The sequence below is a fragment of the Cydia splendana genome, chromosome 20 (assembly GCF_910591565.1).
Source record: "Cydia splendana chromosome 20, ilCydSple1.2, whole genome shotgun sequence".
In the NCBI taxonomy this organism is placed as follows: domain Eukaryota; kingdom Metazoa; phylum Arthropoda; class Insecta; order Lepidoptera; family Tortricidae; genus Cydia; species Cydia splendana.
In genome coordinates, this window is record NC_085979.1 from 7344681 (window position 1) to 7370233 (window position 25553).

General features: G+C 40.7%; 1 protein-coding gene across 1 annotated transcript in view; it reads left to right on the plus strand.

Annotated features, from left to right (window-relative positions):
• Positions 1–25233, plus strand: part of LOC134800711 (sodium-dependent neutral amino acid transporter B(0)AT3) — a 38271-nt gene extending 13038 nt beyond the window's left edge. Inside the window, exons 2-14 of the mRNA XM_063773223.1 lie at positions 608–1280; positions 5901–6133; positions 11175–11396; positions 11990–12100; positions 13138–13379; positions 14897–15050; positions 16276–16477; positions 16840–16999; positions 17775–17937; positions 19430–19630; positions 20796–20879; positions 22172–22248; positions 25114–25233. Of these exons, the coding sequence (XP_063629293.1) occupies positions 1013–1280; positions 5901–6133; positions 11175–11396; positions 11990–12100; positions 13138–13379; positions 14897–15050; positions 16276–16477; positions 16840–16999; positions 17775–17937; positions 19430–19630; positions 20796–20879; positions 22172–22246 (2115 nt within the window). The 5' untranslated portion in view covers positions 608–1012 and the 3' untranslated portion in view covers positions 22247–22248; positions 25114–25233. The remainder of the gene's footprint in view (positions 1–607; positions 1281–5900; positions 6134–11174; positions 11397–11989; positions 12101–13137; positions 13380–14896; positions 15051–16275; positions 16478–16839; positions 17000–17774; positions 17938–19429; positions 19631–20795; positions 20880–22171; positions 22249–25113) is intronic.
• Positions 25234–25553: the final 320 nt, after the last annotated feature.

Consider the following 25553-nt stretch of genomic DNA (forward strand, 5'->3'; position numbering starts at 1 on the left):
CAGATACGAAACCGTTGAATTATTTTTTGTAAAATATACCTCAAGTAATACCCAATATCCTCATATCTAACCCCAAGAAATTAATTTCGAAAATATTTAGTTTTAGTATTAAAAAAAAATATATATTATTACAAATTGTGATCTATCAATCTATCAATGAAACGGCCTCCTAGCCTAGTCGATAGTGACCCTGCCTATGAAGCAGGAGGTCCCAGGTTCGAATCCTGGTAAGGGCATTTATTTGTGTGTTCATCATCATCATCAGACAAATAAATGCCCTTACCAGGCCTTGTATATATGTGTATATGCTCTTCTGCAGCGCCGGAGCTACCCAGATCCAACAGCTTCACCCGGATCACCCAGATCCACAGCGCCCCCTTCACCCCTCACCCCATCCCCCTTCAACTTTTGCTTTTTATTTCATAGTAATTTCATACAAACTTTAACCATGGATATCTCCATAACCATGGGGTTCCGCGCCATGGGGATTGGACTGGGGGGTAGCCCTTTGCACCCTCTACCCCCCCCCATACCCAACACCTCCTCCAAATCGACGGTCCATAAAATAAAGATTGTCCCTTAACAAAAACAATTTCCCTTGTTCCAGGTTCCTGACAGCAACAATTCCATAGTAGAATTAGCGAAAATGTCAAAGTTAAAACCATAGACTAATACATAGACAATAAACCGGAAAGATATGCCCTTTGCCTAGTTAAGTGGATAAAAAATCCACTCATATGCACAGAGAGGCCTCCCACGTCTTCAGGGATTCTCTCAAACTACGCCAGAAACTACTACAACGGACGACCACGTACTTTGAAGTGGTAGAATTCGTCAAAAAAGACGCCATCCGATTCTTCACTTACGACTACGAGATACACCAATTGATATGAATATATTTATAGTCAACGGCTATCATTCGAAGAATCTCGTTAAGCTGAAACTCATTTGATTCCCTGACAATAATATTGACTCACTAATTTTAATTAACTTTACAATATAAAAATCAAAGATGGCGGTGAAAGCAGAGCCGATAGGTCCGAGAAACGGGCATGAGTTAGCGCCTCTGAATACAAGAGCAGATGGAAGCGAGCGGCCCCATGGGGTGACCATTGTCCTGCAGGGCTCCAGGGGGTCCCTACAGAGGGTCCCAGAAGGGCCAGGGGAGGATAGAGCAGCCTGGTCTGGAAAGTTGCAGTTCTTCCTATCTATTATTGGGTATTCGGTGGGGTTGGGGAATATATGGAGGTTCCCGTATCTGTGTCAGCAGAATGGAGGAGGTGAGTTTTTTCTTTCTTACATTTACTTTGTTAATAAACCAACATAACCAACCATAATAAACCAATAGTACATACATAGACTACATATTTCATGTCTCTTGACTCTACTGTAGTATTTGCAGACATAATTAATATATACCCTCATTAGGCTGTGTAGGTCTCATTAAATCGGCATTAATTATCTTAATTGGTTACCAAATTACGCAAGCCATAAATGTATGTATGTATAAATGTCCCTATATCTTCGTAACGCCTATCATATGAAGTTTAGATAGGGAAATTTAAATTTAATTTTAAAAGGATGACTTTTCTCACCGTTCTGGCCTAAGTGAGTAGTAACCCTGCCTATGATGCCGATGGTATCGGGTTCGAGTCCCGGTAAGGGAATTTATTGATGAGATGAAGACAGATATTTGTTCCTGAGTCATGGATGCTTTCTATGTAAGTATATATTTATCTATTTACGTATAAAGACCGTATTGTTAATTATGGGGACAACTTTACTTAAGCCGTTTTTTGGTATTATATTTTATTTCAAAAATTACACATGTGTTTAATTAGTGCTTTAATAAGGTACACATTTCGTCCTGGGAGCTCGACGTAAAGCATATGGTTTGGACGAGATTTACCCAATCCTCTCGAGTAACAATAACGACTGTTGACAAATACTACAAGAAAATTTGCGGTTTGCGAACAAGACAATATCACACAAAAAAAATCGTACTATGTAAACAGCAATTACACATGATTCGTATAGCGAAACATCTGGACATAGTCTATAATAAGCATTTCTTTTCGTTAAAAAGAAAGTTTAGGATCTGTGCATGGTGGCCTTTTAGAGAATATGGCATGTTACTTACGACAACTCTGACTTTGACATCTTATTAGATAATATATATTAACTGTCATGGAGCGTTTCTATCGACCCGCTCTAGCGATGGATCGACGCCATGAATGTCCGGCTTTGGTTTATAGCCTATTCTTCTAGCTGTCTCCGTCCTTTCGCTTGCATCAGAAATTGAAGGGATTCCAAAACGTGGGGTGAAAAATCGTATTTATGTAAAAATAAAAATTCACCACATTTATTCCGCAGCTGCTCAATTGAACAACCATGAAGAGGACACTTAGATAACATGTTTTGGCAGCCTATTAATCTGTTATTACTTTAAATCGTACCAAAGAGTCGGTGAAATAGTCTCAAATTCAGCTCGATAGGCTTGTCCGGACTGTATTTGCTATACGATATTAAAAGCATCATAAAGTCCCTAAAATAAAAATATGTCAAACCTTCTTAAATCAGATATTGCTTAAAAATACCCTCAGACCAAACTCTTAGAACATAGTAATACAAAATAATACACATGCCAACGGTTAGACCGTTTTATCTGTCCCTATAATTAATTTGTTTTATCAAAACTTAAATAGAGAGTCGTGTCACGTTCGTATCATATCAAAAACAAATCAAATTGGATTTTAAACCTCGATAATGCCTCCAAAAGGCGTATTCTGACACTGACAAACTATATCAAGAAAAGAGCGTATTCTCCCATCTTAAATGTCGGCAACGCATATTAGATCTAGAAGCGATATGGATTCGATATGTCAGTGTCAAATGTGACGTTTCTTCAAACAAAAACGTCAATTTAGACACTGACACATCTAATCCATATCGTTTCTAAATCTATTAATTGACGTATCTTAAAGTTCGAATCGGGCAGAACAAATTATTAGCATTGGAACAGTATCCGTAGCACGTAGACGTGCTACGCCGTAGACTCGTAGCCGATCAATAGCGCAGCGCCCAAACGGGCTAAAAATAGATATGTCCTACGCCTTTGTTGACTTTAAAATTAAAATTAGTAGAAGTTTCTACGCAAAACGGTCACATATGTCAAAACAATTAAGTACAGTCGTCATCAAATATTGATGCTAGTGGGGGGGGGGGGGGGGGCAATGGACATAAAAGCGACGATAAATTCGCTTGGCGACTAATCCCAAGAATTGACGTAGGCACTAATTTTTACGAAAGCGACTGCCATCTGACCTTCCAACCCAGAGGGTAAACTAGACCTTATTCGGATTAGTCCGGTTTCCTCTCGATGTTTTTCTTCACCGAAAAGCGACTGGTAAATATCAAATGATATTTCGTACATAAGTTCCGAAAAACTCATTGGTATGAGCCGGGGTTTGAACCCGCGACCTCCGGATTGAAAGTCGCACGCTCTTACCGCTAGGCAACCAGCGCAAAAGCGACGATAAATTTAAAGAAAAATATATTTTCACCACACCAGCTGGTTAAAGGCTCTCTTGATGGCTCAAAAACTGATGAGAAAGGCCAATAATGCCTAGTTTCGCCTCTGGGTTGGAAGGTCAGGTGGCAGTCGCTTTTGTAAAAACTAGTGCTTACGTCAAATCATTGGATTAGTTCTCAAGCGGACCCCAGGCACCCATGAGCCGTGGCAAAATGCCGGGATAACGCGAGGTCTTCCTCCTCTGGCCACTTGCACCATTCCACTAACCCGGGGTTAACCGGTTAAACCTAGAGTTGCCATGGTTACCAGTACAATTAGACACGATGTTAACGGTTTAACCGCTTAACCCCGAGTTAGTGAATGGTGCAAGTGGCTCAGAGAGAGTCTTATTCCTCTTTTCCTTCAATCGATTAATAACAATAGTCAATAACAGAACTGGGGGCCGATTTTTGAAATTAGATCGCTCGATTTCGTCACTCGAAAATCGGTGGAAAACGGCGAAATGCTGATTTTTGAAATACGAGCGATAGAAATTTGGAATCGAGTGGTATTGACCACTCGTTTTCAATTCTATTAGTAGAATTTAAATGCCTAGTAGCGGAGATATTATTGAACGAAATGCACGAAATCGAGCGGTCGAATTTCAAAAATCGGCCCCCAAAGTGACAGCTTGACTCTGATACGGTAATTAAATATACGGCCCAATATCAGTAAAACATGACCCGTATAGGGTTGCCAGATAGTCGGGATTTGGCGGGATTCTCCCGATTTTTAGCATGTGTTCCCGATTCCTGACAATGTGAAAATTGTCGCCGCGAATTTTTATGAATCTTAAAGGATTTATACTATTTTATTATAAACGTCTATGGGCAGCTGACGTAGTGCCAATAATGTAAAATATCGTTGTTTTTAATACAATAGGGTATTATACTGTATTTAAAATAAAATATTTTACACCATGCATGAAATAAAGCACCAGATAATTATTAGAAAAACACAGATAGAAGTTATTTTTAAACACAAGTTCTATTTAATATCTCGGATAGAAATATAAAAAGTCGGTGAGTTGACCGTGACGTCACGATGTAATGTTTCATATAAATTCCATATTAGCAAATCGTTTTGACAGTTCTAAAAAAGTAACTGATTTGACTAGTAGGAAAATACCCTATTACTTTAATTTGAATGTTTTTTTTCCGACTCCTAAAATCCCGTGTTGATATTTTTTCCCGATAATATCGCCTTTCGATCTGGCAACTCTGTGTATAACTAAGGCTACCTATAAGGCCGATCATTAAGATCGGAACGATAACGTTTAGGTAGTAGGTATGCTTTCAATTTTATTACCATCCCTAAAAGCCTGATACGATAGGGCCAGAAATAGCCTCTTTTATAGTCCGTAATGTAAGCGGTGGTGGCCGAGTGAGTATGACGTCCGACTTTCAATCCGGAGGTCGCGGGTTCAAATCCTGGCTCGTACCAATGAGTTTTTCGAAACTTATGTACGAAAAATTATTTGATATTTACCACTAGTTAGCTTTTCGGTGAAGGAAAACATACATCTGCGAAGAAATTCAAAGGTGTATGTGAAGTCCCCAATCCGCATTGGGCTAGAGTGGGGACTATATCCCCAAGCCCTCTCGCGCATGAGAGGAGGCCTGTGCCCAGCAGTGGGACGTATATAGGCTGAAATGATGATGATGATGATAGTCCGTAATGTAAGGACTAATGATGTAACACAATGTTGTGTATAACATTGTTGTTTTTAATTAAATTTAGAAATAAGTGATTACGTTTCATGTTTAGAGTCTGTCTAAGCTTAGAGAAATATAGTAAGAATAGAGTGCTCACTCCATACGTCAGTTTTGGTACCAAAAAGACTATTATTTTCGCAGTCGACATCTAGCATCGAGTAGCGGAATTATCAGTACCGCTACTTGATATACTAGAATTCTCTAGTGTCGCGACTCACGAAAATTATATTGAACAACAATTTACAACTAATATTAAAAGCAGAAGGACTTGAAAATAGAGTTCCGGTTGATCCGGTTATTATACTTAATATTAGTTGAAAATTGTTAATAGTTAAGTATTGTTAGCTGAAAAGGTTGCGCCTACACCTATGACAAAATAGGCTGCAGGAGAGTGCCATTGGTATTAAGTCCGCCTTTTTTGCGTTATTTATCGTTTGTAGTAATAATGATTTATTAAATGCATAAATTAATACAGAGAAACATGACATTTACATATTACTTCCTTCCGACATCCGATATCGGATCGAACAGTGTGAAAACGCTCTTAGGTACTGTATTTGCCAATTTACAATAATTTTCTGTCCATACATCTACAACTAAGTTCTCATTTCCAGGTGCCTTCCTCATTCCGTTCCTCATCATGCTGGTGCTGGAAGGCATCCCCCTCTTCCTCATCGAGATGGCCATCGGGCAGAAGATGCGTCTCGGCTCCCTGGGGGTGTGGAACACCATCCACCCCTGGCTGGGGGGGATCGGCATCTCCTCCTGCATAGTCACGCTGTTCGTGGCGTTGTACTACAACGTCATCATCACTTGGGTGTTCTTCTACTTGTTCAACAGTGTTAGGGTGAGTATTTAAACTGTCTCATCACCATCATCATCATATCAGCCAGAGGACGTCCACTGCGGGACATAGGCCTCCCCCAAAGAGTGCCACAATAAACGGTCTCGCGCCACCCGCATCCAGCGGACTCCCGCGACCTTTACCAGGTCATCAGTCCACCTTGTGGGGCGTCTACCCACGCTGCGCCTTCCGGTACCACATACCGAAAAACTGTCTTAATTACCTTAATAAAACAATTGAGCGCGAATTCAATTTATCATTAGTAATCGTCATTTAATTTCGTTCTACAGAAAGATGTAGTGCATAAATATTTTCCATCGTATTTTCACGGAGACCTATGAACGTGTCTTGCTATTTCAGTCAGTCTCGGTACAAAAAGTACTGACATTGAATGAACTAGCATGACAATACGAACGTTTCCGAGAAAATACGATGGAAAACAATTATGCACATCTGTACATTAAATTGTTTTCGCTGGTCCTTTTAGAGTAGCCTGCTGAGCAATATTAAAGAATGCAGTAGCAGCAACTAGCGCTAAGAAGTAGGTAGGACATTGATACTCGTATATCTACTCAGCAAATATGTTCAGGAACTATATAAAACACAGTCATCAGTTACATAAGATTAACCTTAATAACAAGACTATAATGTATAAAGATATCTCTGGTCAGATATTGAGTCAAAAAGAAGCCAGACAGATGCGTAAAAGACGCGTCGTCATGATTTAGTACTTACCTACTTAATCGGTCATCCGTTATGGCCCAGATACATTTTGATTATTGACATGACGATTAACTTTTCATATCACGAGTGGTGGAAAAAATTGCTGGTACAAAATCGTTCTTAAAAAATTACTAAAAAAACCGGTCAGAATCCTTATCACAGACAAGAGGTCATGATAGGCTCATGTTTTCTACATGTCAGAAAATAATGATGACATGAATATTATTATTAGAAAAAATTGACGTTGTTGCAAATAGGAAACTTTATGAACTGGCACTAATCACTGGTCTCATTGAAATATACGGGTTTGAGTAATTGCTTTTCGTTCAGATAAGTACATACTGTATTTTGAAATTCAGGTGTTTATGTTTATATGTCTCATCCTGTATCTGTAGCTATTGTCACATGGGGCGTTATCTATGAAAAGGGACCTTATTGTCGATGGCGCGTACGCCGCACAGCGTCGCGCGGCATTGTATTTATATCGGAGCATCGTTAATAATAGCGTAAGCGCCATCGACAATAAGGTCCCTTTTCATAGATAACGCCCCATATCAGTTCAACGAATATTACAATGATAAAATAAAAAAAAGCTCAATAGATATTATTATAAGAGATGTTAATAATGTTAGATGCTTGGCGCTAAAATGCCTAAGATCCTTGAACACATCATAACTTGTATCAGAGCATGGAAAAGTTTGCAATCCCCAATGACGTCAAATACAGAAACCAGTAAATGAGACTGTGCTTAATGAATATAGCTTAATGTTGAGTTCTAAATCAGACCTAATGGCGTCGGAAATAAGGTACCTAATGGAACAACGCTTTGTAAAACAACTTTGTTGTTACCGTCAAAAGTTGGAGCCCGTATTCCCATCGCAAACGGAGCACTTGCCTCGGAAATTATTACCTATATACCTATACAGGGTGCTTTCCAATTACCTGACTAACTTTAACCACGTACCTATTGTAAAACCTCCAAACTAATAGTCCAGTACTACAACTATTCACAAGTATCAATACCAACTTTTTGCTCAGCTTTGCTCATGCCAATCAGGCATCGGAATCTGTCAGATTGTTCAATTCCACGGATTCACCAAAAATGTACACTGGTTTTCTCTAGATTTCAATTTGAGCACGCTCTGGCCCCAATTTCACCACGGTGACAGGTGCGACAATTGTAAAATCACTGTTGCTGACGTCACAGGCATCCATGGGCTACGGTTACCACTTACCATCGGGCGGGCCGTATTCCTGTTTGCCACCATCATTGTATTATTTAAATAAACTTTATTATATCGGAAAAAAACAGATATTTCTTTTGCGAAGTTTCTGACAATTGTCAAGATTTAGAAGAATTGTAGGTAATTCTTGACAGGTAATGAGTTATATGTCGGAATTTCGTGACAATTGTAGTGTTTCTTGTGACAATTGTCATAAATTTAGCAAGATAAATATCTGTTTTTTTCCGATATAATAAAGTTTTTTTAATAAAACAATGATGGTGGCAAACAGGAATACGGCCCGCCCGATGGTAAGCGGTAACCGTAGCCCATGGATGCCTGTGACGTCAGCAACAGTGATGTTTTACAATTGTCGCACCTGTCACCGTGGTGAAATTGGAGCCTGGCGTAAGCGAGGCAGAATACGTGGCAGGTAACTTTGCTTATTTGACGTTGAAACTATATTGTCGGACTAGTTTAGCCTTAGTTCAAGGCTTCAGTTATATCTGTCAGACTCTCAAGGGTATATTACATTACAGTGAGAGGAATTAGTTATTTGTTTTACAAGGGGGCAAAGTTGTTGTTTGACCTCTCGTGCTAATATTGATACCCTAGTAAGCGAAAGCTTCCAAAATTGAACCACGAGCGTAGCGAGTGGTTCGAAGGATGGAATCTTGAGCGTTGCTCCCGAGTGAAACAAAAAATTTTTCACCACACCCACCCGAAGAAAATAATTACTGTTAAGATATCAAACAAAATCAAATCCAAATGAATGTTACAAAATATTTATTATTCAAAATCATCATTTAAAAGTCAATTCTACCAGCAAACATAAGAAAGAATAAGAATAAGAATATATCTATTTGAAAGAACCTTGTTTACAAATTGTTAACGTATCCTGTGGCCCCACACTAGGCAAGCCTGTAACGTGGCAGCCGACTTCGCAGTTCGTAGGCTAAGGTTAAGAAAAACTAAAAGTAATCTAATAGGTGGTTAATGAAATTATGAAATTCAAATAAAGAAAAAGGAATGAGAAAGTGTGCGTGTGCGTGTGTGTGTGTGCGTGCGTGTGTGTGTGTGTGTGTGTGTGTGTGTGTGTGTGTGTGTGTGTGTGTGTGTGTGTGTGTGTGTGTGTGTGTGTGTGTGTGTGTGTGTGTGTGTGTGTGTGTGTGTGCTCGCGAGTGTGTGTAAGGCTACAGAGAATGTTATAAGTGATTAGGTGATGACCTTCAACAGCATCTCAGTTTGATTGTAGTTAAGACCTTTCAACCAGTTCTTAATTAAGAATTTTGCTTCAAGAGGAGACTTTTCAGATATGTTGCATGCCTTTACTACTGTAACAACTCAACATTTACATTTGATTACTTTGCCTCACATGTGAATAAATGCAACTTTGCTATCAGTTTTTGAACAATCAAGGGAGCCTTTACCAGTTCGTGTGGTGAAATAATTATTTGTTTTACAAGGGGCTAAAGTTATTGTTTAACCGCTCGTGCTAATATCGATACCCGAGCAAGCGAAAGATTCCAAAATTGTACCACGAGCGTAGCGAGTGGTTTGAAAAATGGAATCTTGAGCGTTGCGAGGGTTTTAAAGCACGAGGGTTAAACAAAATTTGGCCCCGAGTGAAACACAAAATTTTTCACCACACCAACCCGAAGCAAATATTAAATGTAAAATATCAAACTAAATCAAACCAAATCAAATCCAAATGAATTTAATTAAATATTTATCATCCAAAATCATCATTCAAATGTCAAATCTACAAGCCAACATAAGAAAACAACTCAAATTTTGCATTTGATTACTTTGCCTCACATGTGAATAAAATGCAACTTTGCTATCAGTTTTTAAAGTGCAAAGTAAGACTTTCCGAACTGGTGTGGTGAAAATAAGATTGTGATATTTGTGACGTGATGCGAGTACCTATATCTAATTTGCAACGGTGTGCCCGAACCATAACTCTGCATGGCATTTGTAATGAATGACAAATTGGGGCAATGTCAAATTTTAATCAAAATATGACGTTTATAATGACATTGTCTTATTTTATTACAAGCTTATTTAGATTCACCTGACCGTTGTCTGTCTGTAATCAAATCTTGCAAGTTAAATTTGATCCACTTTCCGGTTTCCGATTGAACTGAAATTTTGCATGCATGTATAAATCGGATGACAATGCAATATTATGGTACAATCGAGCTGATCTGATGATGGAGACAGGAGGTGGCCATAGGAACTCTGTGATGAAACAGCGCAACCTAATTGTGTTAGGGGTTTTTAGAATTGTCTCGATGAGTATTAGTTGTCTGTCGTAAGAAAAGTACAGTCAGCGATAAAAGCTTGTACCAAAATTGACATTTTTGCCAAAAACTTATTCCGGTTAAATCGATACAAAATTAACTCAGACGGACTCTACATTTGCTTATGATACGAGTATGTATGAGTAGGTACAAACAGCAACATTCCTTACTGTACATCGGTGGACCTTATTACGAAAGAAATAAGGTCCACCGATGTACAGTTAACAGCGTGGGCGATGGTACATCCCACTTCTCATTTTAGAAAAGGGTATGTGCGGTATTCATGCTAGCCGAATGTGTGACGTCACCAACGTTTTTCCAAAGACGTAACTATTAAGCAATGCCACAAATATTCGCACAAAGAGACTCAACTCAACTCTCACTGCCACTCACGATTTTCAAAACTCACTAACACGTTTTTTTTGTCCTACTTTATTAACTAGTCTCTTTTCATTCTAGCGTAAAAAAATTCTCGGGTCCAAATATATTTTAGCGCTGGAATGAGGGGAGAGTCGACGTGAATGAGTTTTGGGAAGGGTCTCTATTGTTTCCCATAAAGTTTTAAGTCATAATGTGTGTTTGTCCGCATTCCTAAGCAGGGATCGGATACCGGTATTTTTTGTATGGTATGGTTCTTTTCTAATTATTTCATTTCTAACTGGCTATCTAATACGAGTAATACGAAGTCGTTACCTAAAAACATAACGGACTCCTACATTTCGAGTATGAAAAGTATGGTTACTTATTTCGAGGTTTTGCCAAAAACCGGCCCTAAGACCAACCATATTGTTTCAGATCAACCTCCCCTGGGCCACCTGTCCCACCGACAACAGCAGCGCTCAAATCGAGTGCAACAAGGCGTCAGCCACCGCCTACTTCTGGTACCGGTCAGCCCTGGACGCGTCTCCGAGTATCGAGGAGCCCGGCGCGCCGAGGTGGTGGATCGTGCTGTGCCTGCTGCTCGCCTGGATTGTGGTGTTCTTTATTGTGATGAAGGGGATACAGAGCAGCGGGAAGGTGAGTAACTGGCCGCGAAGCCAACATGCCAATCGCTTACGCTCCGTAACGATCGAAACGCAACTGTCACTGTCGCACATTTATGGAAGAGTGATAGAGACACAAAGCGTTTCGTTGTCGAAGCGATAGCGATTGTCAGCTTGGCTAGGCCGGCTGTTTCCCATTGCCCTATACAAACGATTGTCCCAATCCCAACTCATATTGCTGCCGTTCTCAACTTATGATTGGTCTAGAATCGGACCAAATATGAGATGAGAATTGTATTTACAATGACAAAAGTGTGGCAATGCCATCATTGATTCATCATTGAATTATGAGAACATGGCGTTTATAATGACACTCCCTTGCTTTGTTGTGTTCAAGTTGGTACAAAGGTAGCTTAGACTCTGTAAGTCACGATTCTCGAAACCCACTGACACTTTCTTTTTGTCCTACTTTATTTACTAGTCTCTTTTCATTCTCAAAATATATCATGTCAAAATATATTTTAGCGCTGGCAGAATAAGGAGAGAATCGGCGTGAATCAGTTTTTTATGTTTTTTCATTCTACATATTAAAATAAATCGCTATCCAATATTTTTTATTGTACCTAGGTGGTGTACTTCACGTCGCTGTTCCCGTACGTGGTGCTAACGATATTCTTCATCAGAGGGATCACGCTGCCTGGCTCTGCAGACGGCATCGTGCACATGTATAGCCCGAAGGTACAACTTTACATTTTACTTTATGTCGATGTCGTAGCTAGAGCGTTGAACTAAACTAAGCCAATATGCCAATTGTTTACGCTCCGTTGCGAACGAAACGCCAATGGCTCTGTCGCACTAACACTAATGGAAGAGACACCGTCGTTCTCGATTAGCATCTTGGCTAGGCATCCTGGCAATTACCTGAAACAAGGGCAGTTCAAGATATCTTTATCACATAGTTGAATAATCTTGTCGGTGGATTATCTTCCAACTGTTCTACTTGTACTAGCTCCTTGAATGTTTAATATGACACGACCACCACTTTTTCTTCCAATGTCTTTACCTCTCTTATGTTCTTATCTTATTAACAAATTATACCCAAACCTTCCCCAAGAATCACTCTATCGATAGGTGAAAATGGCATGAAAATCCGTTCAGTAGTTTTTGAGTTTATCGCGAACATACAAACACACAAACAGACGCAGCGGGGACTTTGTTTTATAAGATGTGGTGATTCATATGCTTGACAGATTGACATGCCTGCAATTCATAATGTAATCTGTATTATAAAATAAATAAATCTTTCTATCTAGTTTGTTGTATTAAATTAAATAAGCGTTTTCAAAAAAAAATGTACATTTCATTCATGTCTTCAAAATATTGACTTCTTGGGTTCACTTTACTCAGAAACATTTGTACATTCACGCCTCATACATGAAAAAATGTGTCCCAAGATTTCCTTTCCAGATCGTCACATTTTTGTATGAAAAGTTTTTTATTTGTATGAACGTGACGCACTGGAAAAATATTTTTTCATACAATATTTTGTGACACATATTTTCATGTATATGAGGCGCGAATATACAAATGATTCTGAGTAATATGAGCCCAAGAAGTCAATATTTTGAAGACATGAATGAAATGTAATTAATTTTTTGAAAAACGCTCAAATACCTACCTAATCTTGGCCTCTTTGTTCTTTTTATTCGTCTTTTTTCGGCGATAAGATCATCCCAATATTTATGTACAACAACATTTATAATTTCTCTTCTCAGCTGGAGATGCTCCTTGAGCCCACCGTGTGGCTGGACGCGGCCACCCAAGTGTTCTACTCCTTCGGCCTCGCGTTCGGGTCGTTGATCGCCTTCGGCTCCTACAACCCGCCGGACAACAACTGTGTGCGCGACGTGCTGCTTGTGTCTGTGTGCAACGCCCTTACCGCTATATACGCGTCCGTGGTCATATTTAGTATTCTTGGGTTCAAGGCGTACACTATGGCGGAGAGGTGCATTGCTAGGTGAGATTATTTTGTTACTTAGCGTAGAGCGACGTATGAAGCGCGCAGCGCACGCTCCTAAGCCGGGCGCCTTCGGCGCCTTAATACTAAAAGAGTCGGGCTATGAAGCGCGCTGTGCACGCTCCAAAGCCGGCCGTTGCACCCTCAAAAGAATTGGGTAGTCATTATTGGTAGTAATTCCCTAATTACCCTTGCGTCTTATTGCTGATCGCCTTCGGCTCCTACGACCCACCTGACACAAACTGCCAGGTGACATTAGAATAGTTTTGCTTTTACAATGATAGAGAGAGCACTAGTGCCTCTCGCTCAAATCTCCGTAGGCTCCTACAACCCGCCCGACAACTGCGTGCGCGACGTGCAGCTCGTGTCTGTGTGCAACGTGTTACCAAGGATATATAGCAAGGATGTAAAAACCACACTCTTCAAGGCATACTGCTTAGGCATGTACACCTCCCAGTTGAGGATAACGTTCACGCAGAAGGCAATGAGCAGAATAAGAGTTCAGTACAAAGACGCGTTCCGGGCTCTTATGCGGCTGCCTCGGTGCTGCAGCGCATCGGGCATGTTCGCGGACGCGGGGGTCCCGACTTTTTCGCGGTAACGAGATCCCGCGTTGCCTCGTTCTGGAGGAGACTGCGCCTTTCCGACAACAAAATACTTGTGGCTGTTTCTGACGATATAAGGAGTCCGGTGTTTAAGCGCTGGATTTCTGTTCACATAGACCAGAATAGAAAATGACTCTGCACTTAAAATGTGCGATCTTGTACTGGATTTATTTTTAATAAAATTTAACATGAGTGGCACCCCTCTACAGGTGTCAGTAGTTTTAAATTAGTTTTTTTTTAATATTGTATTATGCAATTTGTATACGGGTACTACCTGAAATAAAAGCTTTTATTATTACCGCTATATACGCGTCCGTCGTCATATTTAGTATACTCGGGTTCAAGGCGTATACTATGGCGGAGAGGTGCATTGCTAGGTGAGATTATTTTGTTACTTATAAGTAGTAGCTCGACGTATGAAGCGCGCAGCGCACGCTCCTAAACCGGACGCCTTCGGCGCCTTCATACTAAAAGGGTCGGGCTATGAAGCGCGTTGTGCACGCTCTAAAGCCGGTCGCCTTCGGCACCCTCAAAAGAGTTGGATAGTCATTATTGGTAGTAATCTTTTATTGCATAACAGTAAGAATGGCTAGTATTCCCCCCTCCCTCTAACTTTTGAACCATGGGTCCAATAAATTGTGAAAGTAGTAAAGCTTAGTAAAGACTTTCAAGGAAAACTATAGCGAACCAGATCGGTTAAGCCGTTTTTGAGTTTTTTTGCAAAAAGTCTTGTGTGTTTTGAGGGACGGGTAACTACGGAACCCTACACTGAGCATGGCCAGACATGCTCCCGGCCGGTTTTTTAGTTCATGTCACACCGGACTAGCATTCCCTACTTACCAGCCATCGTAATAAATTGTCTACTACTACTTTAATGTGTGTGTAATTGTTACATTTATGTTTTACTTTCAGCTCCATCGAGATCTTGGCACACAACAACGTCCCCGGATTCTACCCAAACACCACCTTCGACTACTACAGAGAGCACTACCCCGATCTGGTCAAGGAGAACATCACGAGCCGACTCAATCTGTCCGACTGTAGCATGAGCAAGCAGCTTAATGAGGTAGGTACCTAATCAGTAATTTGTTGTTTTCATAGGTACAATTAGGTCTTACATTAGAATGTTGAACAAGCTATGAACCCTGTTAGGGCACTGCAATTTAAGTATGTAACTTACAATCTAACTAATAATATTACGTAACATAAACACAGGGCGGACACGCCATACATCAAAATAAGTCATCATCATCATAACCAGGGGCGTATTTTGAAATTTGGTGCCCCGGGCCAATAAGTTTCGCCGCCAAAAGTCAAGAAAGAAAAACAAAATGAAAACCGGCATGACGGATTGAGGCCCCGGGCCATGGCCCGGATGGCCCTAGGGTACCTAGCTATCTTCTTGCTAGTTGAGCAAGCAGCTCAATGAGGTATGTCACCATCCTCATAACTTAAGAGCTTTGCTCTTGTCGGTGGAGTAATCGCCAGTATTTTTTTTCTTGAGCCAGTCTTTTAATTTCCTCATACGATGCAATGAGGAGGACCTCATTTGATGAGGTACGTGTATGTAAGAATTTATTTGCCAATCAGATCAGCCAATTGAAATTCGGTTGTTCTAAACCGTTTATCTCCGTTAAAACGTGCGTTGTTTTATTGTGTAACTTTATAGTTCTCTGCTGAGTGGCTCTGATCAGCGGCGGTAGCATGGTCGCATTTTTATCACCTGTCACGTTCTAACAAGTTTGTAAGTGCGAAAGTGACAGGTGATAAAAGTGAAACCATGCTGCCGCCGCAGTCCATCAATTGAGTTTGGTGTAACTGGCGGAAATTAACCACAAATGACAAAACGATTGGTCGTTTGATACTAAACGTTTAAACTAATTGTCACTTAGATCAATAGCTTTAATTGGCCAATTAGCATCCACAGTGCCCAATTTGATTGGTACCAACTTTGAGTTTTAAATTCCTATCAACTTACACAATTGAAATACCAATCGAATTGAATCTTTTGTATATGTATTTAATTGTTTCGTGCGTTGTTTTACCATTTCACACACAACTACGTCACTAGTTTTTTTTTATTTCCAAAAAGTTTTTACTTGGGCTACAGATGGCAATTTTGCTGGAAATATGTGACATACGTTGTTGGTAGAAAAGAGTTATTAAATACATTTGGCTGGCTTAAACCACCTAATGCTCTTTAAGGTCCATCTGTTTCTTGTACTTTATAACGGAATAATTGTACTTTTTCTGAAGTATCTTTGTAAACATTCCTTTCTCTATTCCTGCAGGCGGCCGAGGGCACAGGCCTAGCCTTCATCGTGTTTACCCAAGCCATCGTGGAACTGCCCTTCGCCCCGTTCTGGTCCATCATCTTCTTCCTCATGCTGCTGTCCCTGGGCCTCGGCAGCCAGATCGGCATCATGGAGGGCATGCTCTGCACCATCTTTGATATTGAGTTCTTTAAGAGGATTAGCAAGCCGATCATCACTGGTGAGTCTCCATCAAAACCTGGTAGGGGTTCGGTAGGTTAAATATTAGAAAAATTGTCGGATTAAAGAAGTCTCATCGCCTTTGCATGTTTTTTAAGAACATTTCTCAGAAACTTTATTAAAAAAATATACAAAGGCGATGTCGTAGTCGGAACGCTGTGACCAGTAGGTACAGTCAGCATCGAAAGTAAGGGATCAGACTACGCGTCAAAAGTATCTACCATCAAGAGTGCGAAACTCCTCCCTTCGGGCAAACTCGGTTCCGTTCGGTTCGAGTTTGTCCGAAGTCAAGAGTGTCTCCCCACTGTACTAGGTAGTCCTTTATCACGCTCATATCCGCACAAAAACCTCTAATTTTCACAGGTATCGTATGTGTTTTCTGCTTCGTAACCGGCCTGATCTTCACGACGGGCGCGGGCGAGTACTGGCTCAAGATGTTCGACTCGTTCGCCGGCACCATCGGCCTGGTGGTGGTCGCGCTTTTGGAGATGATCTCTGTCGTTTATATCTATGGCCATGAGAAGTAAGAACACACTTTGCTGATAATTTATTCTCTTTCTTTCTTTTTCTTTCCATTCCGCTATCTGTTTCCTAATATTAAAACTTTCTTCGTAAGTAAACTATAGTTTGTCTAAGGACTATCTTTGTATTACACCCAAAACAAAAGGATGAGTAGTATTAAGAGAGAAAACACCATACATCATTAAATAAAGGATTTAATACATAAAACACGGAAAACAGGCGTGGCTTCAAGTAAATCACACTCCGACGCAGTAATGGCGGGCGATCCTCGTCTGACAGTTAGGGCCGCGCCAATCGTAGTGTGACCATTGACACCGACCGTAGGGCTTGACACAAGCAAGCCTCACAATCGGTTATCAGTGGTTATAGTTTTTTTGTTCTTATGTACTGACAAATTGGTTTGACCAACAATACCTATATTGTGTCATATTTCCCTTAGGGCTATTTGTAAAGCAACATTGTCTATTGCCTATTTTACTTTTAGTTAGTTTTCTTGAATCAAGAGTACTTAATGCAAAAGTCGCACGGTTCCTATTCCAACCTTGTCATCAGCGTTGACTTGTTTGTGGTTTAAACAATAAGTGTCTCACCACCAGTCATACTTCTCGCTGTTGAGCATTGGCATCTTCTTACTGTACATGAGAGTTTCATATGTGTCCGTCGGTCTAAATCACCCTGACCTGAATCGGAGCGCAATACAATTTGGTTGCCAACTACATTGCCGACCGTACCGTACCGTAGTAAGTATATGATACTTAATTTGGAATAATCTGCAGGTTCTCGAATGACATCTACGAGATGACGGGCTACCGCCCCGGGCTCTACTGGCAGCTGACGTGGCGGTACATCGGGCCCTGCGTCGTCTCCTGCATCCTGCTCTCCTCCATCATCTCCATGATCTACTCGCCTCCCACTTACGGGGCTTGGAATGCTGACGAGGTATGTGATTGACAATCTTCTTCGTCTACCTAGCGTTATCCCGACCTTTGCCAGGGTCCGCTTAGTTAATTAATCTTTAGGTTCTCGAATGACATCTACGAGATGACGGGCTACCGGCCCGGGCTCTACTGGCAGCTGACGTGGCGCTACATCGGGCCCTGCGTCGTCTCCTGCATCCTGCTTTCCTCCATCATCTCCATGATCTACTCGCCTCCCACTTACGGGGCTTGGAATGCTGACGAGGTATGTGATTGGCAATCTTCTTCATCTACCTAGCGTTATCCCGGCCTTTGCCAGGGCCCGCTTAGTTAATTAATCTCCAGGTTCTCGAATGACATCTACGGGATGACGGGGTACCGGCCCGGGCTCTACTGGCAGCTGACGTGGCGCTACATCGGGCCCTGCGTCGTCTCTTGCATCTTGCCCTCGTCCATCATTTCCATGATCTACTCGCCTCTCACTTACGGGGCTTGGAATGCTGACGAGGTATCTGATTTTCAATGTAAAAAAAAAATTACAAGCTTTTATTTAACTTGCCCTGTTAGTATGGTAAGTTTGTCAGCGCCACTTGCACCATTCCACTGACCCGGGGTTAACCGGTTAAACCGTAAACCGAGTGTCAAATTGTACTGGTAGCCATGGTAACTCCAGGTTAACTTATTGTTATTGTACCCAGAGGAACTCCAGACTTTACATTGTATTGTTTCCAATTAATTCTGTTTTCTTAAATGTAGGTATAATGTTTGGGTTCGTTAAATTTTTACTTGATACAACGTTGTCAGTGCTACACTTATCAGTCAGCAATCCGTTGTGCTTAAGTTTGTATATTATGCTCCACGCAATCAAATGCCTTTATAAGATCGCATTAAAGTAAGTACCTTGATATTGATGGTTCTATCATCCAGTAAAAAGTGAATTTAATAATTACCCGCAAATTAACTTAATAAACATTAGCTGATAACCAGCCAGCGTATTATGGATGGCTTTATCCATCTTTATCCACGTGATAAAACAACTGTCACATTTTAACACCGTGGGATATAAAGTGACGGACACCGTTTTATCACGCTGTCACGTAGACAAGAACGATCATCATATCCGTACAGAATACAGTAGACTGCTAGAGGTAAATGAGCGATTCTTTTATTTATGGCCATTTTTATACCTATATTGTGACCTTTTTTGCCACTTTTGTGTTATTTCTACTCAGAATCACGAGCTCTTTCGATCCTAATGGGATAAAAGAATATCCCAGAGTTTTTTTCCTATCGTGTTACCATTTCCCCATACACTTTGTATGGCGGTAACAAAAAGGAAAGTTTGAAAAATGTATAGAAATTTTAGGGCACTTTTTTTCTCCTATAAAAATGAAAAGGGCTCGCGATCCTGACTAGAAATTACACAAAAGTGGCAAAAAAGGTCACAATATATAAAAATGCCAAAAAATTAAAGAAACGCTCAAATAATAAAAACACTTGTGGTTGTGACCCAGGGCCGCGTGGTGAAGACTCCGTACCCCGACTGGGTGCTCCTCATCGCCCTCTGCATGATCCTGGCCGGCATCCTGCCCATCCCCGTGGTGCTGCTGCTGCGCCGCTTCCAGTGCCTGGCCTTCGACGTGGACATCCACCAGGGCAGCATCAGGAGGATCGAGACCACCGTGTCCACTAAGGAGATGATGAGTGATCAGGATGTGAGTATTTGGAGCTGAGCCGATTATTTAAACTTTTTAACTCTGTGACAAAAATTTAACGACTGCTAGCGACGACATTAAAAATTAAAATTTGGTCACTTGCATATTTAAATGATAGAGAGACAGATAGACGGACGAACGGACGAATTGGTTATCTGTTAAGCCGTAAATCGAAAGTTCGCTCTATCGCTCTTGCTTATTTGAGGGATAGAGAGCCAGATACGACCTGTTATGGTGGAAGGAGGCTACCGTGAAGATTGTAAATTGATGTTGTCGATATGCCTAAGATCTATTATTCGAAGAACTATCACTAAAGAGACCAAGCCCTTTGCCATTTCTTGTATAGGTACAATAATTATATTTTTAATAAGTATCTTTGTAAATAAATATTAATGCTCACACGCTAGTTACTAAAACAAAATTGTGTTGTTTCGTTGTTGTAAATATCATAATTATGTTAAGAAACCGAAGTTTCCAAACTGTTTCGATGTAAACAGTTGGGAAGCTTCTCTTGCCAGCTATACACTTTGTGCTTAGATATTGTGTTGTATGAATATGTCACTTTCCTTCGCCAAAAAGGTGACAATCGCTATCGCTTCGCCATCGAATCGCTTTGTCTCTCTATCACTCTTCCATATTAGTGTGACAGTGACAGTTGCGTTTCGTTCACTACGGAGCGTTAGCGATTGGCATGTTGCCAACGGGGTCTGGTTTTGGCAATTTTTAATCAACAAGAGAGGTTGGTGAAATTTGGCTCAACCCCCTCCCCGCACCCCGTTACCCCCAAAATATAACACCTAAAGTGAATAATTGACACCCCAACAAAGTAATCTAGACTTGCGCCGTTCTTCCCATACAAAACGGAGAACGTTCTCGAGTAAGACACAACTGTAAAGGGGCTGTCCATAAATTACGTCATCGATTTTTGGCGATTTTTGACCCCCCCCCCCCCCCCTATAATCATCCAAAAATCATGCTTCAAATGACCCCATTTCCTCCTACTTCATGCTACCGTCATCCGATGTCCAGACCCCCCCCCCCCCCCCTAATTTGAAATGACGTAATTTATGAATAGCCCCAAAGTAAACATACAACACGAATGATCCGATGAAACAGAGTGTTGCTGGCGTATGTGTGCTAGTCTGCTAGAATGTGTGTGTGCTAGGTGTTGTCGCCGGAGTCCGCGCCGCCGGCGCCCGCGCAGCTTGTTGCTGAGGCCGCTACAAGATTCACCATCGGGGACTTTGATGTAAGTACCATGACTATGTGGCCATATAACGTTATATACACAATCATTTATGGTCTTTTGACGGAATTAAAGCCAAAAGAAGCAAGTAAAAATTAATGTTTAAACGAATAATTAGAGCCAATTATTTGAGGGGAATTTAATTTGGGGTTTAAGCTAACTTAACCTTTTGAACGCTTTACGTCATAAACAAAAACGTCACTCACACGCCAACGTCATGAGCGCAAGCGAGCTAATGTAAACCTTACTTGAAAGTGTGAAGGTTACTTTGACAGCGTACGCCATAACACTTATGTGTTCATGGCGCTGTGGGCACGACTAGTTACGACGCCTTTAGGTGTTCTTGGCACTCAAAAGGTTACGTGCGATGCGAAACCAGGGGTGCGAAACTCCTGACTTCGGCCAAACTCGGCTCCGCTCGGCTCAGCATTGCTCCGAGCAATTATTAGGGTTGGCACCACTTGACTTCCTTCTGCGTGCACGACCACAGATAAGATAATCACTTGAATTTTGACAACCCTAAATAGCCGAAAGGGATAGTGCCATATATTAGAAAGGGATAGTATGATTCGACCCTGAACCGCTGTCAAACTTCGGTTTTGTAGGAAGTTTCCTTTCTGTACGGTAGTACTATTATTTATTCTGTGGTATTACTTAGGATTTATATACTTATATATTTCAAATCTGTAATTACAGATGTAGTGCATAATTATTTTCCATCGTATTTTCACGGACACGTACGAACGGGTCTTGCTGTTCCAGTCAGTCTCGTTACAAACAGTGCTGAGGTTGGCTGAAGTAGCATGACAAATACGAACGTTTCCGAGAAAATACGATGGAAAACAATTACGCACTACAATTTGTACAGTCGCCATCAGATACATCGGAGCGGTCAAGGCGCTCACAAATATCTGAACACGAATCTATTGTCAAGGCGTTAGAGTGCGTGTTCAGATATTGTGAACACCGTGTCCGCTCCGATATATATGATGGCGTTTGTACCTGTAGAGTCAAGGAGGGAACAGTGGATCGGAAAAAAATAGCCTGGTACAGTGGCTCACTCAACCTAATCCCGATATGAGAGAGGCTATTTGCTTCCCTGCTAAATAAACCAGAAATATTCAGTAATCGAACAAATTCAATTGGACGAGCAATGGCTATTCTAACACGTAAGGGTGCTACAGTGTACAGCGATATTTGGGCGACTGAGCCACTGTTCCCGCCTTGACCCTAGCTTGTGTGCAGAATAAATAATTTGTATATGCTAGTGTGTATTGTTTAATCCGGTAACACAGGGAGTGGACAGCGACGACCAGCGACCCAGCAAGCGGGTGCCCACCAGCATCGCTCGTGCTAGGCCGAAAAAATAAATGTGTGTTTGTATGCTAGTGTAAGGTTTGTGAGCTTGCTTTCATTTTTCGTGGGCCATACTGAAAGTTTCTGGATTCTGATATATGAAACGACTTATTTTTTCCAAGTGGCCAGTCCAGGAATTTTCAGTATGCCCTAAGTATCGTCAGTTCTTAAATGCGCCTTTTACCCATTAACAAAGGCATGTACTTATTGCGATATTTATCTGACTTTAATCCCAGCATAGCTCACTGTTAAGAGCCAACGGGAGTGGTCATTTCTCCATACAAACGTACTCCTCGTTTTCCTCCGTGGTTTTTAAAGCTAGAGCAATGATTTTTTCAACACAGATTAATATTGTCAATATCTGTGTCGGACCGTTTTGCTTTTTTTGATATCTTTGTTTTTTAAGGCGCTAGAGCCATTCAAAAATGGCCAAAATGGCCTAATTGACTATGCCGCAATGAGAGGCGTGGCATTCAAAACTGATATCAATTAGCCAAAAAAGCAAAACGGTCCGACACAGATAATTTCATAATCATTTAGATTTCCAAATTTGGTTACGATTGGTTAAGTTTTGGAGGAGGAAACAGAGGAGTACAAAACCTCGATTTTTGAGATTTTTCGCCTTGTCCTTATCGCACTACTTTTAGGTGCCGCTTCCGTTAGCGAGACGGGTATATTTACCTAAAATATTTAAAACTCAGCTCCTGATTCGTCTTAACATTATCTAATAGGAGTCAGATGCACTGTAAGTCATATCAAATCACTCAAATCAGTAGGTGCCCACCAGTATCGCTCATGCTAGGCCGAAAAAATAAATGTGTGTTTGTATGCTAGCGTAAGGTTTGTGAGCTTGCTTTCATTTTTATATCGTCAGTTGTTAAATGTGGCTTTACCCATTAACAAAATCATGTACTTATTTAGTTGACATTCGTCCCATTATATTGTTATATCTCTTTTTTGTATTAGTTGTGTAAACTGTGTGTAATTTATTTTATGTTTCTTTCCTTTGTTTCTTTTTTTTGTCTGTTAACTTCCGTGATTAATTCTCACTTGATGGTCTCATCGGAAGATCAGCGCTGGAAGTCGCCAGCAACATGCTGATATGGGGCCATTTGGTGACACTTTATTTTTCACTATGTTATTTCTATGTATGTCTATTGTCTGTGTTTACGAATAAAACACTATTCTATTCTATTCTATATCTCACCATTAACATTATCTAATAGGAGTTAGATGCACTAAGTCATATCAAATCACTCAAATTAGTAGGCTTAGCATTTATCACAGAAACGTAGCGACTGTATCTCGCCCGCGTGTCTACCCGTCCTTCTGTAAACTCTAAATCATAATTAGATTCCAAAGAAATTAGACAATGTTGCCACTGCAATAATTTGTTTGTAAAATAGTAAATTCCTTTTTATAAATAAATACGCTAAGATAATTTATTTATTGGTAACTTTACTCCTACGATTTAAAAAAGGAATTATTTACTTATTTTTACATAAATACAAGACGCGCTAGTGAAAAGTGGCAACATTGTCTTACTTTTTTTGGAATCTAATTATGATTTAGACTATTTAGAGTATAGTCTATCTCACGCGCGAGATGCCTTGTCGCGGGGCTTTTAACCCATTCAGCGCTAATCACGTCCGTTGTCGTTTTGCTTCTACGAAGCATTTCCGCTACATACCGGGAAACCCATGTTATCGGCTACGGTGTAGGGCTACGACCGTAGCTCAGCGGTGAATGCGTTAAATAAAACTAAAATGTTTACATTTGGACTGCCGCCGCATGTTACACTGAATCCTACGTCTACGAATAGCTACGCTACGTAGCGAGGCTACGGCCTACGGCGTAGCACACGTAGCAGTTATGACAGTATCCATTATATAACAGTATCCGTTATACAGTGTGGAAAGTTAAGTCGGGCCCTGGAGGGAAACTACCTTAATTCCTTAAGCTGGCTCATTCTACTTAAAGGAGACATTCCTTTATTTTTAAAAAGAAACAAAACTGCATTCAAAGATTTTCTAAAACTCGCTCGCCTCGCGCGGTACTCGAACCGACTAAAAATTCCAAAAAATAAACACTCGCAATTTTATTTTACTAGTCGATACAGTTAATGTTAATGATAACATTTCTCCAAGAAACATTAGGTCTTACACTCGTCTGTCGTACAAAATATCCATAAAATCTAATATTTAGTACTCAAGATTTTTTTAGACAAGCCAAATTGAAGATAAAAAGAAAAGTACTTTGAATGCAGTTTTATTTCTTTTTAAAAATAAAGGAATGTCTCCTTTAAGTAAAATGAGCCAGCTTAAGGATTTAAGGTAGTTCCCCTACAGGGCCCGACTTAACTTTCCACACTGTATACACATTCCATATGAGTTTTTATTTTTACACGTTATTAATATAGGTACCATCCCCCACACTATTAACTGTACATCGGTGAACCTTTTGTAATAAGGCCCACAGATGTACAGATAGGAGTGTTGCTGTTTGTACCTAAAGAGAAATGTATTTTTTTTTATATCAGCGGCAGAACTTGCTGCGGCGGGCGGGGTGTTCAAAATGATCTTGACGCGAATTTATTGTTAAGAGAATAAGAGCGTTGTCAAGGTAATTCTGAACACCTCCTCCGCTTAGCGACTTCTGCTGCTGACTGTATATTACATAGATTACGTAGATGCAAGTCTCTTTAGATCTTTAAAGCATGGCAACAAAATACTACCTAAAAACATTATAATATCCACCTTACGGCTTAAACAATAAAGTCCATTTTCTAGTCACTTTAGATCTTGAGAGCATGACACCAAAACACTTTCTAAAAACATTGTAATATCCACCTTAAAGCGTAAACAATAAAGTCCATTTTCAGTCCTCAGACGAAGCCATCGACGACCACTACTCGTCCAGCAGCGACGAAGAAGTGCTCAACGCGGGCCGACTCGCCATGCGACCGGTTTTCAAGATGGCCGTCGTCGAGCCGTTGGGAATTTGAAAATCGAATTATTTTCTTCATATGGGCTCTTTAAAAACATAGACTAGGAATCCTCTAGACGGAGTTTAGAGCAATTATTTCATGAAACCGATGCTGCCAAAAATACTGGGGTGCGGGGGACGAGGTGAGCGAGGTCCCTTGCCGTGATTGGTCCGTTCAAAGACACGGACGTCACACAAAGACACTTTCGACTCGAAAATGTAGTAAAACTACCGTATATTGTGGCAGAGGGGGTAGAGCTACTATGCTCAGTCTGGAGGATGTCTTGTCTGTGTTTAATAATAACCGATATCTCATGCGATTTTTTATGCAATGTG